Consider the following 21,708-nt stretch of genomic DNA (forward strand, 5'->3'; position numbering starts at 1 on the left):
TCCTAAAGAATATTTTATGATTGAGCACCAAATTTGAATGTATCTAATTGTAAGTTTGCAAATGTGCTGTGCTACCTTAAATCTTTTCTTTTTCCAATAGCAACTTGATAATATTGAGCTGTTTTACATTATGTGTAAGTTTTCAGAATTGTAAATGCTTGTAGATTTAAACTTAGTTAGAATATGACTGTCCCAGAAATGTTAAAGCTAGTGATCTTTTTACCCATTCATTTAATCATGTATTCAATAACTCTGATCTTTCTCTGTTTGTCCAGATCTCAAAGGGTAAAGACTAACAGTGTATATAAAATACTTTCAGAAATTAGAAACTAAAAAATACAAATAACAAAAAACCCCAGCTATTATAGCCTGGAATTAGTACTCTATTCTGCTTTCAGTCCTACTGTGGGACATGCTGTCCTTTGCTGTTCCACATATAGCAGAAATTCAGCTTTTCTAACAGGTACAGATCCCTATCCCTGATACTGTGTGGAAATCTTAGACTTCAGCTTCTACTCTTATCTCTCTTAGTTATTTTTTTGTTTTTTCTAGAACCTAAATACCTACTGTCAACCTCTAATGTGAAACCTGGTGCATGATAATAATTCAGTAATAATTTCACTGTGAGTGGGAGTGCAGGCTGATACAGGAGGGTAGTGAGGCACTATTGTTCAAAATGTTAAGTCTACATATCCTTCATTCCAACAATTCTACTTCTAGGGATGTAGATATAGACATATACATATTTCAGGGCATTCACATTGCAGCCTGTCTGTAACAGAGAACAAAAACCTGAAAACAACTAAAAGTCCATCAACATTGGACTGGTTATATAGATTATGTTTCTTATAATCAATGAAATACTATGCATACCAGGCATTAAAAAGAATAGAACGGAAGTATGCATAAATTGGGAAAATCAGTATCCAAGATAGATTGTAGGATACATATACTATACTGCTTTTGTATAAAATATATGTCCATATGTGTACAAATATTTATATATGTATTGAATAAGTATGAATGTGATCAGTTGGAAAATATCTGGAAGAACCACACAAGGAACTGGAGAAGTGGGACTGAACTTTCTTTCTTGTACTATTTGAATTCAGAAGTGTGCGTACGTGCTCATTGAACCTGTGCTACTGGCCCCCAGCTTAGGAGGGCGCTGTAGTTTCCTGACTCCGGTTTAGTAATCAAACTACAGCCAGCCAGCGTAGTGACGTCATCACGACTGCCGGTGGCGCATGCGCAGTAGTAAAGGGCCTGGGAACTGCTTGAGTTGCTGCCTACCTGCTTCCGGTCCGGGTTCTTGTTTTGGCACCGAGGGCGCTGGGCTGGCGGCTTTGTCGCTCTTGCCGTCGGGTGGGCGGCATCTTGCGGCCCAGATGAGCCAGTGGCATCATGCCCGCGGCGGCTGGGGCCAGGGACGCGTGTTCTCTGGACGTAGCTCAGCCAAGAAGAAGCGCGGAAACCACGTCCCGGAAAGGTAATCTACTTTGGCCCCTGGGCGTGGCCCTGCAGCTCGGAGCGCCTGGGCCTGGGCTCCATCTCTTGTGGTCTCTACCTGCCCCAGTCCCCGGCGAACGCTTGGCCGGTCGACCGCCCGAGCTGGGAGGCACTGATGCTCTCGCTGCTCCGCCCACAGAATCTGAGCATCTGTGAGGTTCTGATTTTTCCCCCATTCTGTTAAAAGCGAGGCTGGCCATTGCTTTTCCGGTAAAATGCAGATGGACGGCTTTTTAAGGTGGGACTGCCAGTGTTGGGGACACTCCTTAATTACCAAATTGGAGTCTCCCTCAATTCCTCGAGCTTTGTTATTTTGGCACAGCAAATATGACTCATAAGAACCAAGTTCGAGTGAAAAAAACCCACCAGGACATCCGAACTTTCCACCAAAAAGGTTAATTTATGTTGTTTCCAGGAATCACAGAGGGCATACTGTTGCTTCCTAACACGTCTTATTTGAGATAGATGCTTCTGTACAAATGATTTATTTTGAGACCTTGCCCGTGTGTGTATTGAACTCTTCTGTATTCCTTGAGACCTTTCTTCCCTCCCGTCTCCAATATCAAATCTCCTTCATATTATCTCCTGAATATCTTTAATCTGTCAACTTCTGTCAGCATCCTAAGACAGAATTTGCCTGATCTGTTGTGGTTAGGTCCTAACTAGTGTACGGATATCTGCTCTTGTTTCCTTCCAATCCATTCTTAACACAAGAAGTCCTTTTAATAGACTAGTTTGAATATTGCTCATAAACATATATCAAAAACATTGTTTTAAGAATAGAAAGAAACTCTAGGGGCGCCTGGGTAGCGCAGTCGTTAAAGCGTCTGCCTTCGGCTCAGGGCGTGATCCCGGCGTACCGGGATCAAGTCCCACATCGGGCTCCTCCGCTATGAGCCTGCTTCTTCCTCTCCCACTCCCCCTGCTGTGTTCCCTCTCTCGCTGGCTGTCTCTCTGTCACATAAATAAATAAAATCTTTAAAAAAAAAAAAAAAGAATAGAAAGAAACTCTCTACCATGGTCTTTAAGACTCTGCATAGTCTAGACTCCGCTCTTGCTTCTCCAGCCCTATCTTGTGCCACTTTTGTCCTCACTTTCTGTGCTCCAGCTATACTGAATTAACCTTAGTTAACTAACTCATCCTACAGACATCAACCCAAGTATCACTTTTCACTGTGACTCCTGACATTACTAAATGAAGTTCACAGTCCCTTTTCTATCAGGTTGAACTTGAAGTTCCCTATTGATTGATTTTGATAGCATCAGTTGTATAAGGACTAACAATAAACTGTGAAGTGAAAGAATTGAATTTAAATTATTTCAGTCAACAGGTATGTATTAATGACACCTTAGTATTGAGGATTGATTTAGGTTTTATCAGGGATACAAAAGTACTGGCCAACTCTGGCTTTAGATCTTCCTTATTTGTTGAGACCTTTGCACTGTTTTGTTGCCTTTTATCTAGGAGAGAAGTTGTTACTAGATGGTGTTGAGTAAGTGGAACAGCAAAATTCAAAGCAAAGACAAGAGGGGACCTACTGTGCAGGCTATGGTTTCCATTTACAAGGAGCCTTCATTCTGTGCAGGGAGACAGGCTAACATAAAATTTGGCTAACAAAAAATGTATTAATAGGTGGAAAGACTACCTTCCAGTTGGACAACGGATGCCTGGGACTCGTTTCATTGCTTTCAAAGTTCCTTTGAAAAAGGTGAGCAAAAGTTAATTCAGTATTCTTTCACAAATCCGAATTCACGATGTAGAACACTGGTGCTCGACGATGTCACACTCCATTCCTCCCTCTTTTATTTAAGTTTTGGGTTTTTTTTTATAGTAATCTCTGTACCTAGTGTGGGGCTTGAACTCATGACCCCAAGATCAAGAGTCCCATGCTCAGGGGCACCTGGTTGGCTCAGTTGGTTACGTGTCTGACTCTTGGTCTCCTCTCGGGTCTTGATATCAGAGTCAAAAAGAGTCGCATGCTCTACAAGTTGAGCCAGCCGGGCAGCCCTCCATTTTCCCTTTTTAATGACAAATACTTTGTTATATCCCCTTTACTATTCTGAAATAGAATTGACAGATAAATACTACTTCCATACTTAATTTTAAAGAAAAAAATCAATGTAATGCTGAAACCAATAATATAAACAATAAATAAAATAAAGTAACTTATAATAAAGTAATAAGTATTAATTTCAATATGTAAATATTTGGGCATGACTATATTAGAAATAAAAACGTAGTCAGTTACTTGCACCATGAATACAAAAACTGCCAGTACAGATTGAACTAGGTGGGTTTTCTTGCCTTATTGGAAGAAATTTCCATGATAGTGAACAGCTCTTAGTAGGTTTTCAAATGAAACAAAGTATACGATCTTTACTTGGTTGATAATGTGATTACTGTCTTGGAAAATTCAGTGTACTTTAAAACGAGGCAAAAAAACTCTTGTGTTGACTTGTGAAATGAAGTTAGGTTCTAAGGCTTAGATAATTACGAACAGTTTTTCACCTGTATGAGCACTGAATAGGATATTCGAAAGTCATTCTCCATGTGGCTGCCGGAGGAGGGCGCATCCTGAGGCACCTACAGGCCAGTTGCCAGGCTCTTCGAGGTGCAACGGAGCCTATGACGTGAAGATGAAGGAAGGTCGTCCCGACGTTTTTTGAAAACGTCTCCGATGGTGGCTGCGATAAAACCACTAGGAGCACAGCTCTGTGTCATGAGCATTGAGGTAGCTGCAGGTGAATGTTCCAGTCCATAACTAAGGTGGTAAAAAAGTCTTCATTGCTTCAAAGGCATGCAATTGGAATGAAAAATGAAGAATTGGTCAAGAAGACATGAAAGGAAGCAGATGATGAAAATTAATTATTTAACATTGATCACTCACAATATGTAGGAAAATACATGTTTGAATACTTTTATTTTGTTATTATTTTTAAGGTTTTACTTATTTGTTTGAGAGGGAGAGAAAGAGCACAAGTGGGGGGAGGAGCAGAGGGAGAGGGAGAAGCAGACTCCCCACTGAGCTGGGAGCTAGATGTGGGGCTTGATCCCAGGACCCTGGGACCATGACCTGAGCAGAAGGCAGACGCTTAACCGACTGAGCCACCCAGGTGCCCGTTTGAATACTTTTAATTGCAGGGCAATAAAGTCTCTTATCTTAAAGAAAAAGTCATTCAGGTGTGAGACACTTTTGTAGGACTGTTACGAATTTGGCAAGATTTCTAGCATCCATGACCCCCGATCACTAAATGCTAATAAGACCCCTTCACTCCCATCATCATAACCAAAAAAACCCCCAATGCCCTGGATTAGTAAGTCAGGATTTCAGCGTGGAAATTCTGAAAATTGTGTTTTTGTTTGAACTAAGGAAGGAATAGGTGGGGAAAGCATTTGGTCAGTATAAAAAAGGTGAGAAGAGACTCGTGGCTCATTAATCTGCCCAACATAGAATGGGTTGGTATTTGGAAAAGCCCACTTTGAATGTATTGGGAATTTATTTAATTTGTGACTCTTAGGTCAGAGTTCCTTTCTCACCTATTATGTTAATTCTTCTGCATCTGGACTTAAAAACTAGTCTTTTCATAAAGGTTAAACATATGGTCCTTATTCACATCCATCAACACCAAGCATGGTGCTGTTGGATAAGTTGAATAGTGTTTGGCATATAATAAATATTAGCAAATATTTGTGGAATGGACACCCCCTCCCATTTGCAGTTACTGTGAATTATCTCCTATATTTCTCCTTTTCTCTGTGCAGTTGTCCTAATTCCCTAACTCCCTACTCCATGGCCTCTTAACAGTGGATTCCTGAGGTTCTGCCAGGGTCCCTGCTTAGCCCCTTGCCTAAAAGCACATCAGCAAGATAGAAGATAGGAAGACTCTGCGATTTCCCTTCTTCTACACAGCCACAAATCTTTGCTGTATGATTTGGTGATAAAAAGCCGCCTCCTGGCTCTGTATGCTCTGGTTATCTGTATTCAGCATTGGGATTATTTGGGCACTGTAAGGGGATTACAGAGCTGCATAACCACCCCAGTACAGGTCTTATTCATGCTTAGAGCCAGGGAGTAAAATGTGACATTGATTTCCTGTGTGTTTTATGGAAGTCACCCAAAGAAGAGCAGCCCCAATACTTGACAGTCACTTCTCATGCACATTGGAATATAAACTAGAATATGTTAAGTGTCATATAAATGCCATGGCAAGAAATACGAAGGAGTTCAAAGGAGGGGGAAATGATAACAGACAGGAAGCTTCCTAAAGGTTTTGTAACTTAAATGAGTTATCCAGAGTTAGTTGTTCACATGGCTAGAGATGATATTTGATCTATCAGCTCCAAGTCTTTTAGAGGCTTATTGGAGAGATTGTATGCCTTGTTGTAATTAATTTACTCTTCAAAACTTTCACGGTATTATGTGGAAGACTCAATATCATCAGTATGTCAAATCTTCCTAAGTTAATTTATTACAAATTTAACATCATCTCAAATAGGCCGATTCTAAAACTCATAGAGAAAAGTAAACCTAAATAGCCAGGAAAATGCTGAAAAAGAAGAATAATGGTGGAAGGGGATCATGTAGCACTGCCAGGTACTAAGCCTGTATTAAAAGTGTTGCTAGAGCCCAGGGATTTTTAGGGCAGTGAAGCTATTCTGTGTGATACTATAAGGGTAAATATGTGTCATACATTGGTCAAAACCCATAGAACGTACAATACATAGTGATTTGTAATGTAAACTGTGGACTGAAAAGGACATGTCAGTGTCGGTTCATTGATTCTAACAAATGGACCACAGTGGTTTGGAATGTTGATGGGGGAAAGCTGTGTGGGGTAAAGGAGAGGGGGTATAAGAGGGGACTCTGCTTTCTTCTCAGTTTTGCTTTGAACCTAGAACTGCTCTAAAAACTAGTCTATTTCCAAAAAAAAAGTGTGTTGCTCGCATTTGAAAAACGAAACAGATCAATGAGCAGCGTATGTAAATAAGCCAAATACATAAAAGACTATTTAGCAATAAAAGCCACCCTTTGTATATGTAAGTATTCAAGAAGTATTTAGAAGTACCTATTTATGTTTCATGTGGAGCTGGAGATACAGTGGTGGGCAAAATTCATGTGGTCCCTGTCTTCTGGGAGTTAAAGTCTGGTGAGGAGATCAACATAAAACAAACAAATAAATACATAGAATTGAGCTTATTTTCTTCCCTCTCATTTCTAGAAGAAAGGATTGTAATATAGCTTGTAAATTCCAGCAGAGTGGAAACTTTGCTTTGAATCTCATTGTGTGTCGGCATCACAAGGCTTGAATACATGGAAAAGGATTTTTAAGCACACGTTTGCTCTTTCTTATTTCATTCTCTCTAACAGAGTTTTGAAAAGAACCTTGCTCCAGAAGAACGTTTTTCACCCTCGGATCTTTTTAACAAAATCCAAAAACAGAATCAAGAACTTGGATTAATTATTGATTTAACTTATACTCACCGCTATTATAAACCAGAGGTAAATGAAACCCTTCATTGAAAAGAACCTACTTTCTGATACGGTAATAATGCATGGTAATTCAGGAATTACCACCTTATGCTAAGGTGAATCCTGGCTTTCTTCCAGGGGTAATAGTTCAAAAAGGGAACTTAGTGGTTTCCTTAAGTACGTATTTCTATTTGGTGTCTCAAAATGAGATTAAAGACATGAATTAAACTGTAATACTGGACAGTAAGGTCTTATGTGCTGAAGAAATTCTATAAGCTTCCATGTTCCATATTTTGAAAATGAAATAAACCTTCAGTATGAGTAGTAGCAGCCTAAAAGGGAAGAAGTGAATATCCGTTATGTCTTTAGCATTTACTTTAAGCAGTTTCCTGAGCATGTGAGCATCATGGTAAAAGACAACTCTCTAAATTTCATGCTTTGCTTTTCCTAATATTTCTTGATAAAAGGCAGAAGCCCATATGATCTGTTGGCCTATGTGGCATATCAGTGGGAGGGAATTATCCTTCTGACCAATTTCATGGCCTAAACACTTAATGTTTATTAATATTTGTAAAGCAGTTTGCTATTTAAAAAGTGCTTTTACATGCATTAACTTGGTTAATCCTCACACTACTTGCTGATGAAGTAGTAGTAGTATTGATACCTCCTGCTGAGTGCTTACTCGGTGCCAGGCTCGGAGGATAGACGATTCCAGGTGCTAATTTTATAGATGATAAAACTTGAGTCTCAAAAAAGGAAGAATTGACACTTGAATCCAGTTATTCTCTTGGGTTTTTTTTATTGTGGTCAAATATACATAAATAATTATCATCGTAACCATTCATAAGCGTACAATTCAGTGGCATTAAATATATTCACAGTGTTGTGTAAGCATCATCACTGTCTATAACCAAAACTTTTTCAACATCCTAAACAAAAACTACACCCATTAAATAATCCCACTTCCTCTCCCTTCAGCAGTAACCTCTATGTCAGTTTCTGTCTCTGTGAATTTGACTATTCTAGGTACTTCATATAAGTAGAATCCTACAGTATTTGTCCTTCTGTGTCTGACTTACTTCACTCAACATAATGTTTTCAAGTTTCATCCATGTAACAAAATGTCATTCCTTTTTATGGCTGAGTAATACTCCATTATTTGTACATTCCATATTTTGTTTATCTGTTCACCTTTGATGGACACTTGAGTTGTTTCCACTTTTTGGCTATTGTGAATAACGCTCTGTGAGGGTTGGTAAGCCAGTATTGGGTCAGATCCCTGCTTTCAAGTCTTCCAGATGTATAGGTAGGAGTGGAGTTATTGGATCATATGGTAGTTCAATGTTTAGGAACCTTTGAGAGACCATCAAACTGTTTTCCAGTATCGTTTTGTTTTTAAACAATTATCACAAACTTTAAACATACACAGAAGTAGACATATAATCATTGTACACCCATGAACTCATCCAGCTTTCATCTTTATTAATTGATGGCTGTCGTGTTTCATCTGTACACCTACTGGTTTCACCCCATTCCGTATTATTTAGTAGATCCCATATATCATAGTATTTCACCTGTGCATTTTTGGTATATATAGATTTAAAATATAGGACTTTTATTTTTTGCTATCATTGTTTAACATTAATACCAGTTAGTGCTCAAATTTTTGTCTTCTAAATGTCACAAAAAATGTTTTTTTAAGAGTTGAATTAAATCCAAATAAGGTCCACACTTTGCCTTTGATAATTAGATCTCTGAAGTCTTATTTAGTCTGTAGGTTCTCCCTGCATGTCTCTCTTACTTTCTTTTATTTCCCCTGGTGAATTTTAATTTTTGAAGAAACCAGGTAGTTTATTCATTCTGATTTGATGATTCCCTCCCCATGTGGTGTTAACATATTCTTCAATCCTTTTATTTCCTGTAAATTGGTAGTTGGACCTAGAGGCTTGATCAGATTCAGACTTAATTTTTTTTTTTTTTGCAAGACAGTTTCAGAGGTGATGATGTGTTCTTCTGTGGAGACATATAAATGATTATCTCTTTCTGTGATACTGGTAGTCACTGATGATTGATGTCTACATCCATTAATTCATTTGGAACTTCAAAAAATAGTGAATTCTGTTCCTTTTTCATTGATTAGCTGGGTATATTTCTGTCAAGAGAAGCTTCCCCTCATCATCTGTTTGGTTGCCCAGTTGTAGAGGCATGATTCTTTCATTTAACAGGTGTCAAAATAATGAGTTGATTCACTAATATCCTCCAGTGGTGATCAGTAAATTTTATTTATTTACTTTTGTATCATTATGAACATCATTGCGGTTCTTTTTCTCCTGAGGCACAAATTGAGGCCCTATCTTTGCCCAGTTGCTTCTCAGCGTGGCTCCTGAGTCCTTTAGACATGACATCAGTTGTTTCTAGGCTTTTTCTGTGGTCAGGGCTAGGAAATGTGTATTTATATTTAATATATTAAAAAATTATAGGTTCATACTGGTACTTTCCATTTAAATTCAGAATTATAGGATTTTCATTTAATCTCTTCTTTTATTGGTGTCTAATTTCTCCTACCCCAAGAATACCAGTTCTCATCAGTGCCTGCAATTTGCTTTATCTTACAATTCAAATCCAAGTTTTTCTGTTCTGCTTAAATCACAGCTGCTTTATGGCCCTTAAAAAATAAAATATTAAGTAGAACTACTTATATAATTCATCGTTTTATATGCATTCATTCGCATGGACTTGGCTTTCAGTTTTGTATGCCTGTTGCCTATCCATTCTGTAGGGGTTTCTTGGTTTTTGTTTTTTTCCATTCTGTAGTTTTAATGAAAATCAGATGATACTTCCTGGTTGGAACAGCTTTGGAAAAAATGGCTCTTTTATCAGAATTACTGACAAACTGTGTTTATTAATAATCTCTTGGTTTATATTCTGATTTCTCTGATTGCTTTTTACTCCTTTCCTTACAAATGAAATAATACACATTTTCATGGTTTTGCCTTCTAGGACTTACCAGAAACGATTCCTTACTTAAAAATTTATACAATTGGGCATCAGGTGCCTGATGATGACACTATTTTTAAATTCAAATGTGCTGTTAATGAGTTTTTAAAAGAAAATACAGATAATGGTGAGTTTGTTGTTTTTTTTCCTCTTACCTGAACTTTGGAATGCATTATGAATGGGTTGGGACTTTTAGTAGTTCTAATAGTTTTAACATTAGGCCAGTTGTGTTTGATAATGTTAAGGTTGAAATGTCAGATAGTACAGATAGAGTGAGGTATTTTTCCTTTTATGGTCACAAATTAACAATTTAGTTTGAGAAGTGGTTTTAATGACAAATGTGAACTAGCTTCCCCATCTCTTTTTAAAATACTTGACTGGGAAATCCAGACTAGAATAAAAACATTCTTTTGTCTTATTTTATTGGTTCAGAGGTGAGAGGTGGGGGGAAAAGGTTAAGGATGTCAGGGTATTGGGTCAAAGGGTATGGGGAGCATGGCTTGTGTGACCCTCTGCTGAAAACAAGGAACAAAGATGTCAAGGTCTTAGGGTATATAAAAGAGACAACAAGGAAAAGGTTTGGAGTGAGACAGAGCCCTGGAAGCAGAGCAAAGCGAGGTGTGCCAGCGGGCCGGTCTCCTCATCGTGTGCATTTCACGTATTCCTGTTGGTTTTCCACTGTGGGCACAGATGAGGAAGGACACGACCACTTCTCTTTCAGACAGGAAGGACTTTAAAAAACTGGTGTTTCTTGTTCCTGCTTTAAGATCTACCTTACTCTGTGGGAAATAATCTCAGTAAGCTATTAGCTTCTGAATTTTAGGGATCCACCTACCTATCTCTGGCTTCTGGCTATCAGAAGGAATGTGGTATTTGCCATATTTTAAGATTGAGGAATCTTTTGTCTTTGGAAACTCACTGACCTACAGCGCCAAGTGCTCATTTTGTTCTCTTTCTAAATTGAGTTTGAGGAGCATATATTTTGTTAAATAAATATGACAGAGTAAATATTCCATATATATACACATACATAAACAGGGAGAAAGGGAAGAAAAATAGAGATGGAGGTGGGAAGATAGGGGCTGGGGGGTGAGAGAGAGAAAGAAACGGGAATTTTAAGATAATTTTTCAGACTATAACCTGGTTGCCCGATGCAGGCACTAACTAGCTTTTAAATATCTTAAGCCCTGTTCCCAGATCTTCCCCGTACTTTAGAACTTGAGAGGCTTGGCCTTGCCTCTGACAACCACGTCGTCTAAGGGGGAGATAGATTCCCTGATTTGTATTAACTTGTCTCAGAAACATTACCTCGTAAGATGTTAGGGTGCAGCTGCCAGCCTGCTCACTGCTTCCCGGCTCCTCTGTGTGCAGCTGCTCCAAGTATGCCATCTGTTGTGTGCGGGCGGGAGACCCGTCCGAGTCTGTGGGAGTGGCTCTGGAAATCTGGTTTGTTCACCTGCTGTACCGTGTTGGGCTGACTTCACGGTGCCCCCTGCCCTGGCAGTCTCGGGACCTTGCTTATGATGCATTTTGGCTACCTCTGCTCGAAGCCCCTCCCACCGATACCAGGCTCCCCGATGAAGAGGAGGACACTGTACTGGCCACTCCCTAGAACTGCTAGAGACTCAGAAAATACGTTGATTTAGTAAATGCTGAGGGTCTTTTAGATGTGTTGGTACGGCGCCGGGATACAGAGGTGATAGCAATCTCTGTTCATTAGAAACTTAGTTACCGTGGAAGATAAATGTGTGGTAACTGTAAGACGGGGTTAATTATAATTAAGTGCAACAGGAATATGGAGGAGAGGTTGAGAAGCCTGACTGAGGAGACAGCATTTGAGCTGGGCTGTGGGGAAGAGGATTTTGCCAGAATGAGAAAAGGAATGTCCAGGTTTGGGGAACAAGTGCAAAAGGCACAGGGCTTGACCTTGTGCCTGGGAGCAGCGGCCTCTGGAGTGACTAGAGGATAGTGTGAAAGGGCATAGAATTCACATGTTCATTCTCAGCAAACATTTATAGGACACCTTTTAGTTAAAGGTACTGTTCTAGGGGCTCCTGGGTGGCACAGCGGTTAAGCGTCTGCCTTTGGCTCAGGGCGTGATCCCGGCGTTATGGGATCGAGCCCCACATCAGGCTCCTCCGCTATGAGCCTGCTTCTTCCTCTCCCACTCCCCCTGCTTGTGTTCCCTCTCTCGCTGGCTGTCTCTATCTCTGTCGAATAAATAAAATCTTTAAAAAAAAAAAAAAGGTACTGTTCTAGAAAGCAGGAACAGAGGAAAGTTCTTGCCCTTTTATACTCTGCATTCTAGTGGGGGAGAGGGATAAATAAGTATATGAAATGTCAGATGGTGATAAAATGTGCTTTGGAGAATAACAAACAGGATTCAGAAGTGAGGGCATATGTGAGGTGGTCAGGGAAGGCCTATTAAGATGTCATTTGAGTAGAGCCTAAAAGAAGTGAGGAACCATTGTCTATCTGGGGAGTTCAGGGGGATGGAGTGTTGCAAAGCAGAGGGAATAGTAGGTGCAAAGCCCCTGAGGCATGACCGTGCTAGGCATGTTTGAGAATAGTAAGACCATGTAGCTGGAGTGGGGAACATGGGTGAGGTCAGGGTGTAGAAAATGGGATCTGAGAGGTTGGAGGGGCAGGAGGACATGGATCATGGAGGACCCTGTAAGTCCTAGTTTGAATCATTGTGGACGTACAGTTCAGCTGGAGAGATTGATGATACCGTTTATAAAGAGTTCTAAATGCTGTGCTAAAAGTATGGGCTTTTTTTCTATGCTAAATCGAGATTTTTAAGCAAGGGAGTAACCTTACGAGTTCATATTTTGGGAAGATCACATCTGGAAAATCACCTGCGGATCACTTGAAATAGACAAGATTTAGAGGTAGGGAGTTAGTAACCCAGGCAGGAGAGGATGAGTGCTTTCCTCCAGACACCACCTAGTCACAGACGTACATTGTGCAGAGATGGATTACACTTGATCATTTTTTAATTTCTCACATAATTTTTTAATTTATTTTTTAAGATTTTATTTATTCATTTGAAACAGACAGAACATGAGCAGGGGGAGAGGCAGAGGGAGAGGGAGAAGCAGACTCGGTGCTGAGCCAGGAGTCCGACGTGGAGCTCAGACCCAGGGCCCTGGGATCATGACCAGAGGAGAAGGCAGATGCTTAACCATCTGAGCCACCCAGGCACCTCACGTAATTTTTTTAAACGATGGACTAAGAAATACTGTGGCACAGTTGGAAAAATCTTAGACTTGCTTCTAGTCTTTGTTCCGTCTGCCTGCTGTGCTGCTTGGGCTTCCATCTCCAGTTCTCACTTTTTCAGCGTAAGATACGAACAGCGCTGCTTCCCCAGGTGCTTCACGGGCACACAGACTGTGGTGTGTGAGGAGCAGCAAACGAGAGAAGGGTTGGAAGCACTTTGGGAATTTATGAGTCCCACAGAAACTGGTTTTTTTCGTATTCAGTATCCAAAGTAAAGGCATTTGATTTGTTTCACTCCGAAACAAGTTTCATTCTTCTAGCCTGTTTTTTTTTTTCTTCTTGCTCTCATTTTCTATAATTAAGTCAGTTACTGATGGTCATTCTATAGTAAGAAGCTGGGTTCGTCTCAATGCCATTTTAGCTGTTAGTACCTGACCAGGCCTTCTCTAGTTTACATGACTGCATCTAATAGGGGCTATGCAGAATTTTTCAGAGGCCATGAATTTCAAATTTATGTTAGATAATTCCTTATAGTGTATTCCTGAAATAACACACTCCTCATCAGTTATTCCTTTTCAGGGTAGTACTAGTGTTGTAGCAACTAATAAATGGTACTCTAAAGAAAATTGTAGAATTTGTTTTAAGTGTATGTACTTCACTTATTTAACTGTGTACTCCTTGTCTTGTAGACAAACTTATTGGTGTTCACTGTACCCATGGCTTAAACAGGACTGGCTATCTCATCTGCAGGTGAGTTGTCAGCCCTGAGAGAGACCACGTTTGCGTTGTTTTGTTTATAGCAGTCATGTAAGCTAGTTGCAAAAAATGCAGTTGGTATTGAAATGTATGAAGTAGAAAGCACTCTTGCTCTCCACTCAAAGATACCACCAGTGATAATTTAGTTTGTATTTTTTCAGACTTAAAAATGCAGACAGATGTAAGTATATACATGTAATTTAATGGTGTAATCTTAGACATCCTGTTATATAATTTAATATATCGTGGACATCTTCCTGTGAAAATATTTGGAAACCTCATCCTTTTTTAGAAGCTGCCTTGTTCCTTTGCTTCCAGATGAACATAAAAGTCAGAAGTTTTTAATATCTTAAAACATTGTATCAATGAATATTCCTGAATGAACAAATTTGAATGTATGTGCTATTTTCTCAGATAATTTCACTCAGAATGGAATTTCTGATTCAAAGAATTTATGCCTTTCTGCTTTTCATGGACTTTGCTATCACTGTACCGAATTACATTTGTTCATTCAGAAAACACTTACTAAGCATCTTTTCTGTGTAAGCACTGTGCTGGGTGCTAGCAGAAAGACTTGAGAGACTTGACTGGCCCTTTGGGAACTCTAACAGTCTAGAGAGAGAACAGACATTCAAGAGTCACACAAACGCATGTGGAATTACAGCTCTGAAATGCCAAGGAGAGGGAAATGGTACGTGAGAGCATATTAATAGGGGGGATTTTACCTTAGCGTGGAGGACACAGAATGTTTCTTTGGGGATGTTTGGGCTGATATCTGAAGGATGATGAGGTGTTAACCTGTTAGACACTGGAGAGAGCATTCTGGGCATAAGGAACAGCAAAGACTGATAATAGGAAAGCGTATGCTGTGTTGGAATGAGCCAGGGAGGCTGGGCCATGGAAATATGGTGTTAAAATGGAGCTGAAAAGTTTAAAAAAAAAAAAAAAGGTTGGGGGTGGGAGTGCCTGGCTATCTCAGTCAGTACAGCTTGTGACTCGTGATCTCAGGGTCATGAGTTTGAGCCCCGTGTTGGCTGTATAGATTTATTTTATTTATTTATTTTCTTTTTGAGATTCCCTTTTTTTTTTTAAAGTGAAAATGGAGCTGGAAGTGTGGGGGAGGAGTTAGATCATGTGGGTCTGTGTTTAGACTTTATCTTGAAAACCACTGAGCTGTTTTTGTTAAGGGTGAGTATGTAGAGCATAATCACATTTGCATTTTCAAGCCACCGTTTTGCTGCTAAGTGGAGAATACACTGCAGGGGGGAAGAGCAGAAGCAAGGAGATAAGTTAGGCTTTTGTAGAAATCAAGGCATGATGGGGGCCCAGACAGGGTGTGGTGGTCATTTGGGTAGAAAGATGTGGACATGTTCTAGAGACAGTCATTGTTAGGACTTGGTGGTGTGAAGGTAAGGGTGAGGAAGAAACGGCTGGCGGTGGTAGTGACTCCTAAGCTTCTGGCCCATACAGTTGGTTAGATAGTATTTAGATTTGATGTTAATATTTTTCCCAATTCATCTTTTGCTATCTATCAGTTCCTCATAAATACGCTGTCATATTAAGTCTCCTGTTTCTAGTATACAAAACACTTTGATAAAAAATGACTGTTGTGGGGCGCCGGGGTGGCTCCGTCGGTTAAGCGTTTGCCTTCTGCTCAGGTCATGGTCCCAGGGCCCCAGGATTGAGTCCCATATTGGGCTCCCTGCTCAGCAGGGAGTCTGCTTCTTCCTCTGCCACTCCCCCCTGCTCTGCTCTCTCACTTGCTCTCTCAAATAAATAAATAAAATCTTAAAAAACAAAAACCAAGAAACCAAAAATGACTGTTGTATTTTTATCAGATACCTTTTTAACATCTGCCAATTTGGTCCTATATTTTCTTCTCCTTCATTTACTAATTAAATAGTTGTATTAATGTAAATAATTATATTAATAGATTTGCTAAAGTTGGGTCGTCCTTGGAATAAAGTCTTTTTGTGGTCACGGTATATCATTCTTTCATAATTACTGGATTTGATGTGCTAATGTTTTTTTAGGATTTTTATATCTATTTGTAAGTGAAATTGGACCTCTTTTGAAAACACTTGATTTTTTTCTTTTCATGTATATAAATAACTTGAATTATGTTGTTTTGTTAGATATTTGATTGATGTACAAGGCATGAGGCCAGATGATGCAATTGAACGTAAGTATGAGGGTTGTCACCATTTTTTCCTTTTTATAAAAGTTGAAGGTGGAAATGTAGATGAATTTCTCAAATTTTGGAAAAAAGAAATGTTTGTAATTCATTTGCTCTGACATAATACATTCTTTTGCCAAAAGTTTATAAAGGGATGTATCTGGAAATAATGAGGTATAACAGCCTGAATAATTAGTGGATTTCAGCTTTGATCTGCTTTCTCTGGGAAAGATTTGCTTTTAGTACAGTGATTTCTAACAGTTCATCCACTCTTCAGTATTCAATAGATGCCGCGGACATTGCTTGGAGAGACAAAACTACATTGAAGACCTTCAGAAAGGTCCCATCAGAAAGTAAGTAGCATTTTATATGTGAGATCTGTGGTTAGGGAGATCTTGTTTTCCGTCATTTAAGTTGCATATATCCATTCTTCTTGCAGCTTATTTACTTGCTTGGGGAACCCTAAACAAATTGGGGGTGGGACTGATATTTTCATATTGCCTAAATAGCATCACTAAATTGGCTACAGAATTTGGAAACCAGTAATACTGTGTGGAAACGTTCTCTTTGAGGAATTGGGATTCCAGTGTATCCAGATCAAGTGGTTTTGAAGATGCAACACATATGATGGAACCAGTCCACACCACTATTAAGTCTGTTAACCAAGGACATTGGTATAACCTACATCAGACCCAAGGTTACCCAGTACCTTCTCGGCATTTCCACAGCCAAACCCAGGATTTGCAGCAGTCAGTAAGGTATCTCTGCTGTCCACTTTTCTAGAATTGAAATAGAAATTTATATTGTAAATTAGTGCAAACACATGAGAATGGTGAGAATTGATGTTTTCTAGCTGATCAGTGTCCGCTGATCAGAGGTATCATTTGCTCCACATTTTGCATTCAGGGCTAGAAAATCAAGTATAGGATGGGGGGGAATTTGAGACTTTTCAGAGGCAGTTGGGAGAAGGACTTGGAAATTTTCATTGATTCTAAACTTAGTTTAAGCCAGCAATTTGATGTGATTACCAAAAAGGATCTTGCATTCTTAGGTTCTATTAATAGTGGTAAAGTTTGCAGAATAAGGAAGGTTGTTATTTAAAGAGTAAATACAAATTATAGAAAAAGTAGTAAAATTCCAGTATATTAGATTTACTGATCTTGTTTTTGAAACAAACTTCAATCTTAATCTTCCAAATCTGTTGCATGTGTAGGTAATAATTAGAATTTCTACACTTTATAGCTCATCTATATATGTATTTATTTATAAAGTGAAGACAGCTGTTTTTAAAAATAAATACCTTATACTGTCTCATGTCAACTCTGGAAGACTTGGGTAGAAAGTATTTGATTAGAAAAGTGTAGATTTATCTCTGTAAGGAAAAGTGGAATGGCTCCTGGGAATCTACCATGTGCCAAAGTGTTACGGTAGGTAATTTAAATATGTTGTCTTGATTTACCTTGAAAACAACCCATGAAGATGGAAGGTATTACCTCCATCTTATAAAGAACTAAGAAATCCAGAGATGAAGCAATTTATCTGCTAAGGTTATACAAGTAGAAAACAGTAGAACCAGAGTGTCTATGTATTATTTTATAAAGCTTATTCATATATTTTATTAAAACTAATAATAATTCATTACTTTTTGTTTTCTTTAAGAAAATTTTCACAGAACCAGAACGTTTACCAGAGAGGCCATATCCCTCCTCCTTGTCCCCCTGGAGAGGACTATTCACAAAGGAGGTACTCCTGGAATGTAAAGCCAAATGCCAGTCAAGCAGCCCAGAATACAGTGTGGTATCCTGGCAATTACTACAGACTATCCTATCCAACCTATTGTGGATGGACCGAATGACACAAACCTGTCCTGGAAATCTCTCTGCAGATAGAGCAGGGCTGAAGACAGCTGGAGTGACTTTTTATAAGATCAGGTCAAATGAGGTTTATAATCTATTTTATTGCTCTGTCATGTGTTCAAACTTAAAGAAAAATTACATTGATACTTAACCTCTTTGCTGATAAATTTGCAGTATTTGCAACAGTAAAGGAAATAATCTGTCATTCAGTCTTAAATTTTTTTAAAGGAAGATGGTATTTTAGAACTGAGAAAGTAATAAAGAATTTCCCTTGTAAGTTATTTTTTCAAAATTCTGTCTTCCTTATTGATGTATTTCTTTCTGACTAGACTTGTGATAGGAGTGTATGTGTGGAAATTTCTGGTGTTTTTGTCATGTTCTGTTACTGACCCAATCATTAAGGCTATCTTTTTTCCCCCTAACTGTTCAAGATTTCTATTAAAACCTACCTAAGAGACAATCTCTTTAAAATCTCTTCGAAATTAGTAACTGTATTTTTGTGATTAGACGTTTCTTTCTTTGGCAGTCTGTTGTGGGATTTGACCAACTTCTTCACTGAATTGTCAGATATGCCATCTAACAGGAATGGATAAACTTTTAGGTAACTGTCAGTTGGGCAAGAGAAACTGATAAACCAGAATGCTGTTAATTTACCTGACAGGGTAATTGTTATCAACTGGGTAGAACTATTCAGAAAACGTGAAAACTTTTATAGACTACAAAAGTTCTTTAATGAACAGAATAGGATACAACACTTAAAGCCTGGGATATCTGGAAGACTTGTGGACAAGCATGGCTTCCTTGTTTTATTGCTTCTCTGTTGAACATAACCTGCTGGAATCTTTTTCCATTTGCCTCACAGTAGAGTGGTGCCTTGATCTTGACTTTTTCTAAGTTATCTTTTCTGCTGGTATACCTCTGGAACATACAGATGGATCACTTGGGAGGTGTTAAATATTTTTAGTTGCAGAGGAAGCCAGAGACCTTAGTTTGCTCAGGGAAGTGTCTCGCCAACATGACATCATAATCCTCAGTAGATATGTGATGAATACTTGGGCAACTTCGCTTCATTTTTTTTAAAGGCTCTGACTTTGAAGAGTTGTATCCTAGAATGTCTCATACTATACTGCATGCGACACGCATTTTCTTTATCCTCTTTTCCATATGAACAACATGTGGAACCTGACCATAAGGAAATGCTCTCGTTCAGCCAGTCCCCTGGCCTGTGTCTAATTAGCTCGGTCAAGCTGCTACCCTTCATCTAAGCGATGCTTGTGAAGCGCTCCTCTGCCTGCCACGTGTAACAGAGAGAAGTTCTTCGTGCTGAAAGGCTGCTCTTGTGCAAGTGCTGCCCGGGACACAGCGTGAAGGCTCACGGGGACTGAAGTGGAACTGGACAACTGGTGAGGCATGGAAGAACAAGAAGGGGCAGGCACGGGAATCCAGCCAGTCTGAGAGTTCTCCTTGGCGAGCAGTTTCTAAGGAGGACACTGCCAGCAGGAGTGCCATCACTAGAAGTACTGCTACCTTCAGAAAATGTGACCCTGAATTCCCCTCTGTCCCCTTCCCATTTCAGTTGTCAACATGGTTTGTTAAAAAACGAGACTCCTTAAAAACAGAACAAAACAAAACAACAGAAAAACTAGGCTCCTTTTGCTATCTCCTGTCTCATTTATTCTTCACCACACTAGAGTTCTGGGTTCTCCTCGCATGGTAAAAGTCCTCTGGCTAAAGGGACTGGCGACTTCCGTTTTTTTAAAGTCTTCAGTAGCCTTTTAAGCTTTTAAAGTTTTCATTTTTATTTAAAAAACACATATGAGTAGTTTAAATGCAAAAAGTTCTACTGAGATTACAGTGGAAAAGAATAGCCCCTGCCCCCACCCCACCCTACCTCTGGCAAACATTATTTATTTGTACCTTGGTTTGTTTGAGAGGGAGAGGGGGGAAGGGCAAAAGGGGAGAGAGAATGAATCTTAAGCAGACTCCATACTGAGCTCGGAGCCTGACGCAAGGCTCCATCTCAACCCTGAGATCATGACCTGAACCCAAATCAGGCAGGGGGAGGAGTTAAGATGGTGGAGGAGTAGGGGACCCCTTTTTCAGCCGGTCCCCTGAGTCGAGCTGGATAGGTACCAGACCAGCCTGAACATCCACGTAATCAGCCTGAGACGCAGGAAGATACATCTGGATCTCTACAAATGAACATCTCCAGCGCTGAGTATTGAGGTACGAAGCGGGGAGCCGTGAATCCGTGCACAGATATCAGAAGATGAACGGAGGGGGAGGAAGCCGCCGCATTCGGGCACCAGGAAGCGGTAGCCACCTGCACGGGGGAGCGGGCGGACTCGCGGACGGCACTCCCGAGACAGCAGACTGAGACCGTGAGCCGGGAACGTGCGCCACCAGACTGAGGGCCGGAGCTTCGGAGCGCGCAGGGGCAGCTGGCGGTGTTAGAAACACAAAGGACAGAGACGCGCCGGCCCTGGAAGTGAGGGCTGGGACGCTGGCTGTGGGGCTGCAAGGTTGAGCAGCACCAACAGAAACAGAGTTAAAGTGGCCAGAACATCAGTGGAGAACAGTCTGCGATCCCTCTGTTCTGAGACAAAGGCTGAGATTCGGCCACTGCTGCTCTGACTCTCAGAAGAGGCACAGCAAACCCCCAGGGAAAGCCGCCAGAGAACAAAAGCCTGGAAATACCGGCTCACAGTGCGCCCATCCCCATCCCCCCTTGCAGGGGACACGGAGACTCTACCCAAACAGGGTTGCCTGAATATCGGCGCGGCTGGCCCCTTCCCCAGAAGGCAGGCTGAAAAATCAAGAGGCCCACATCCCTAAGGTCCCTATAAAACAAGTGCACACGGCCTGGGTCCTGGTCAATAATTTGGGCTCTGGGCAACCCCGCAACCTCTCCTCATCAGAATGATGAGAAGGAGAAATCCGCCCCCCTGCCCAGCAAAGAAAAGACAATGAGTCTGTGGCCTCTGCCACAGAACTAATGGATATAGATATAACCAAATTATCAGAAATGGAGTTCAGAGTAACAATGGTCAAGATGATGTGCAGACTTGAAAAAAGTATTAATGAAAATGTTAATGAGAATATAGAATCTCTAAGGGCAGAAATGAGGGCGAATCTGGCAGAAATTAAAAATTCTATGAATCAAATGCAGTCAGAACCAGAGGCTCTGACAGCCAGGGTGAATGAGGCAGAAGAACATATTGGCAAATTGGAGGATGGGTTAGTAGAAGAGAAAGCTAAATTAGAAACTTGGCTCAAAAAAATCCAATCTCAAGAATGTAGGTTACGGGAGATTACTGACTAATGAAACGTTCCAATGTCAGAATCATCGGCATCCCAGAGGGGGTGGAGAAAAACAGAGGTCTAGAAGAGATATTTGAACAAATTGTAGCTGAAAACTTCCCTAATCTAGCAAAGGAAACAAGCATTTGTGTCCAAGAGGCAGAGAGGACCCCTCCCAAGCTCAACCACGACAAACCTACACCACGTCACGTCATAGTGCATTTCGCAAATATCAGAACCAAGGATACAGTGTTGAAAGTGGCCAGGGCAAAGAAATTTCTCACGTACCAAGGCAAAGTTATCAGAATTACGTCAGACCTGTCCACAGACCTGGAATGAGAGAAAGGGTTGGGGGGGGGCATTTTTAAAGTTCTTTCAGAGAAAAACATGCAGCCAAGGATCCTTTATCCAGCAAGGCTGTCAT

The 21,708-nt window shown here is 40.2% G+C and overlaps 1 protein-coding gene and 1 long non-coding RNA gene across 2 annotated transcripts in view; one reads left to right on the forward strand and one right to left on the reverse strand.

Annotated features, from left to right (window-relative positions):
• Positions 1–1,232: 1,232 nt before the first annotated feature.
• Positions 1,233–18,444, forward strand: DUSP11 (dual specificity phosphatase 11). The gene is made up of 9 exons (XM_008700000.2): positions 1,233–1,489; positions 3,143–3,218; positions 6,879–7,010; positions 9,981–10,104; positions 13,886–13,946; positions 16,088–16,134; positions 16,406–16,481; positions 16,701–16,886; positions 17,788–18,444. Exons 1-9 carry the CDS (start codon positions 1,248–1,250, stop codon positions 17,981–17,983), a joined length of 1,140 nt encoding a protein of 379 aa, XP_008698222.2. The 5' UTR covers positions 1,233–1,247; the 3' UTR covers positions 17,984–18,444.
• The window catches only part of LOC121101020, a 28,303-nt gene continuing 10,489 nt past the window's right edge, over positions 3,895–21,708 (reverse strand). Inside the window, exons 2-3 of the long non-coding RNA XR_005832880.1 lie at positions 6,577–6,654; positions 3,895–4,297 (exon numbers count right to left, since the gene is read on the reverse strand). This is a non-coding gene — a long non-coding RNA (uncharacterized LOC121101020). The remainder of the gene's footprint in view (positions 4,298–6,576; positions 6,655–21,708) is intronic.

This window comes from Ursus maritimus, unplaced genomic scaffold (genome assembly GCF_017311325.1).
Source record: "Ursus maritimus isolate PB19 unplaced genomic scaffold, ASM1731132v1 scaffold_6, whole genome shotgun sequence".
NCBI classification, from domain to species: domain Eukaryota; kingdom Metazoa; phylum Chordata; class Mammalia; order Carnivora; family Ursidae; genus Ursus; species Ursus maritimus.

Coding starts and splice junctions, on each gene's coding strand:
- DUSP11 (XM_008700000.2), top strand. CDS start 1,248: ATGCGCAGTAGTAAAGGGCCTGGGAACTGCTTGAGTTGCTGCCTACCT. Junction 1,490..3,142: donor GGAAACCACGTCCCGGAAAG/GTAATCTACTTT, acceptor ATGTATTAATAG/GTGGAAAGACTACCTTCCAG. Junction 16,135..16,405: donor GCCAGATGATGCAATTGAAC/GTAAGTATGAGG, acceptor TCCACTCTTCAG/TATTCAATAGATGCCGCGGA.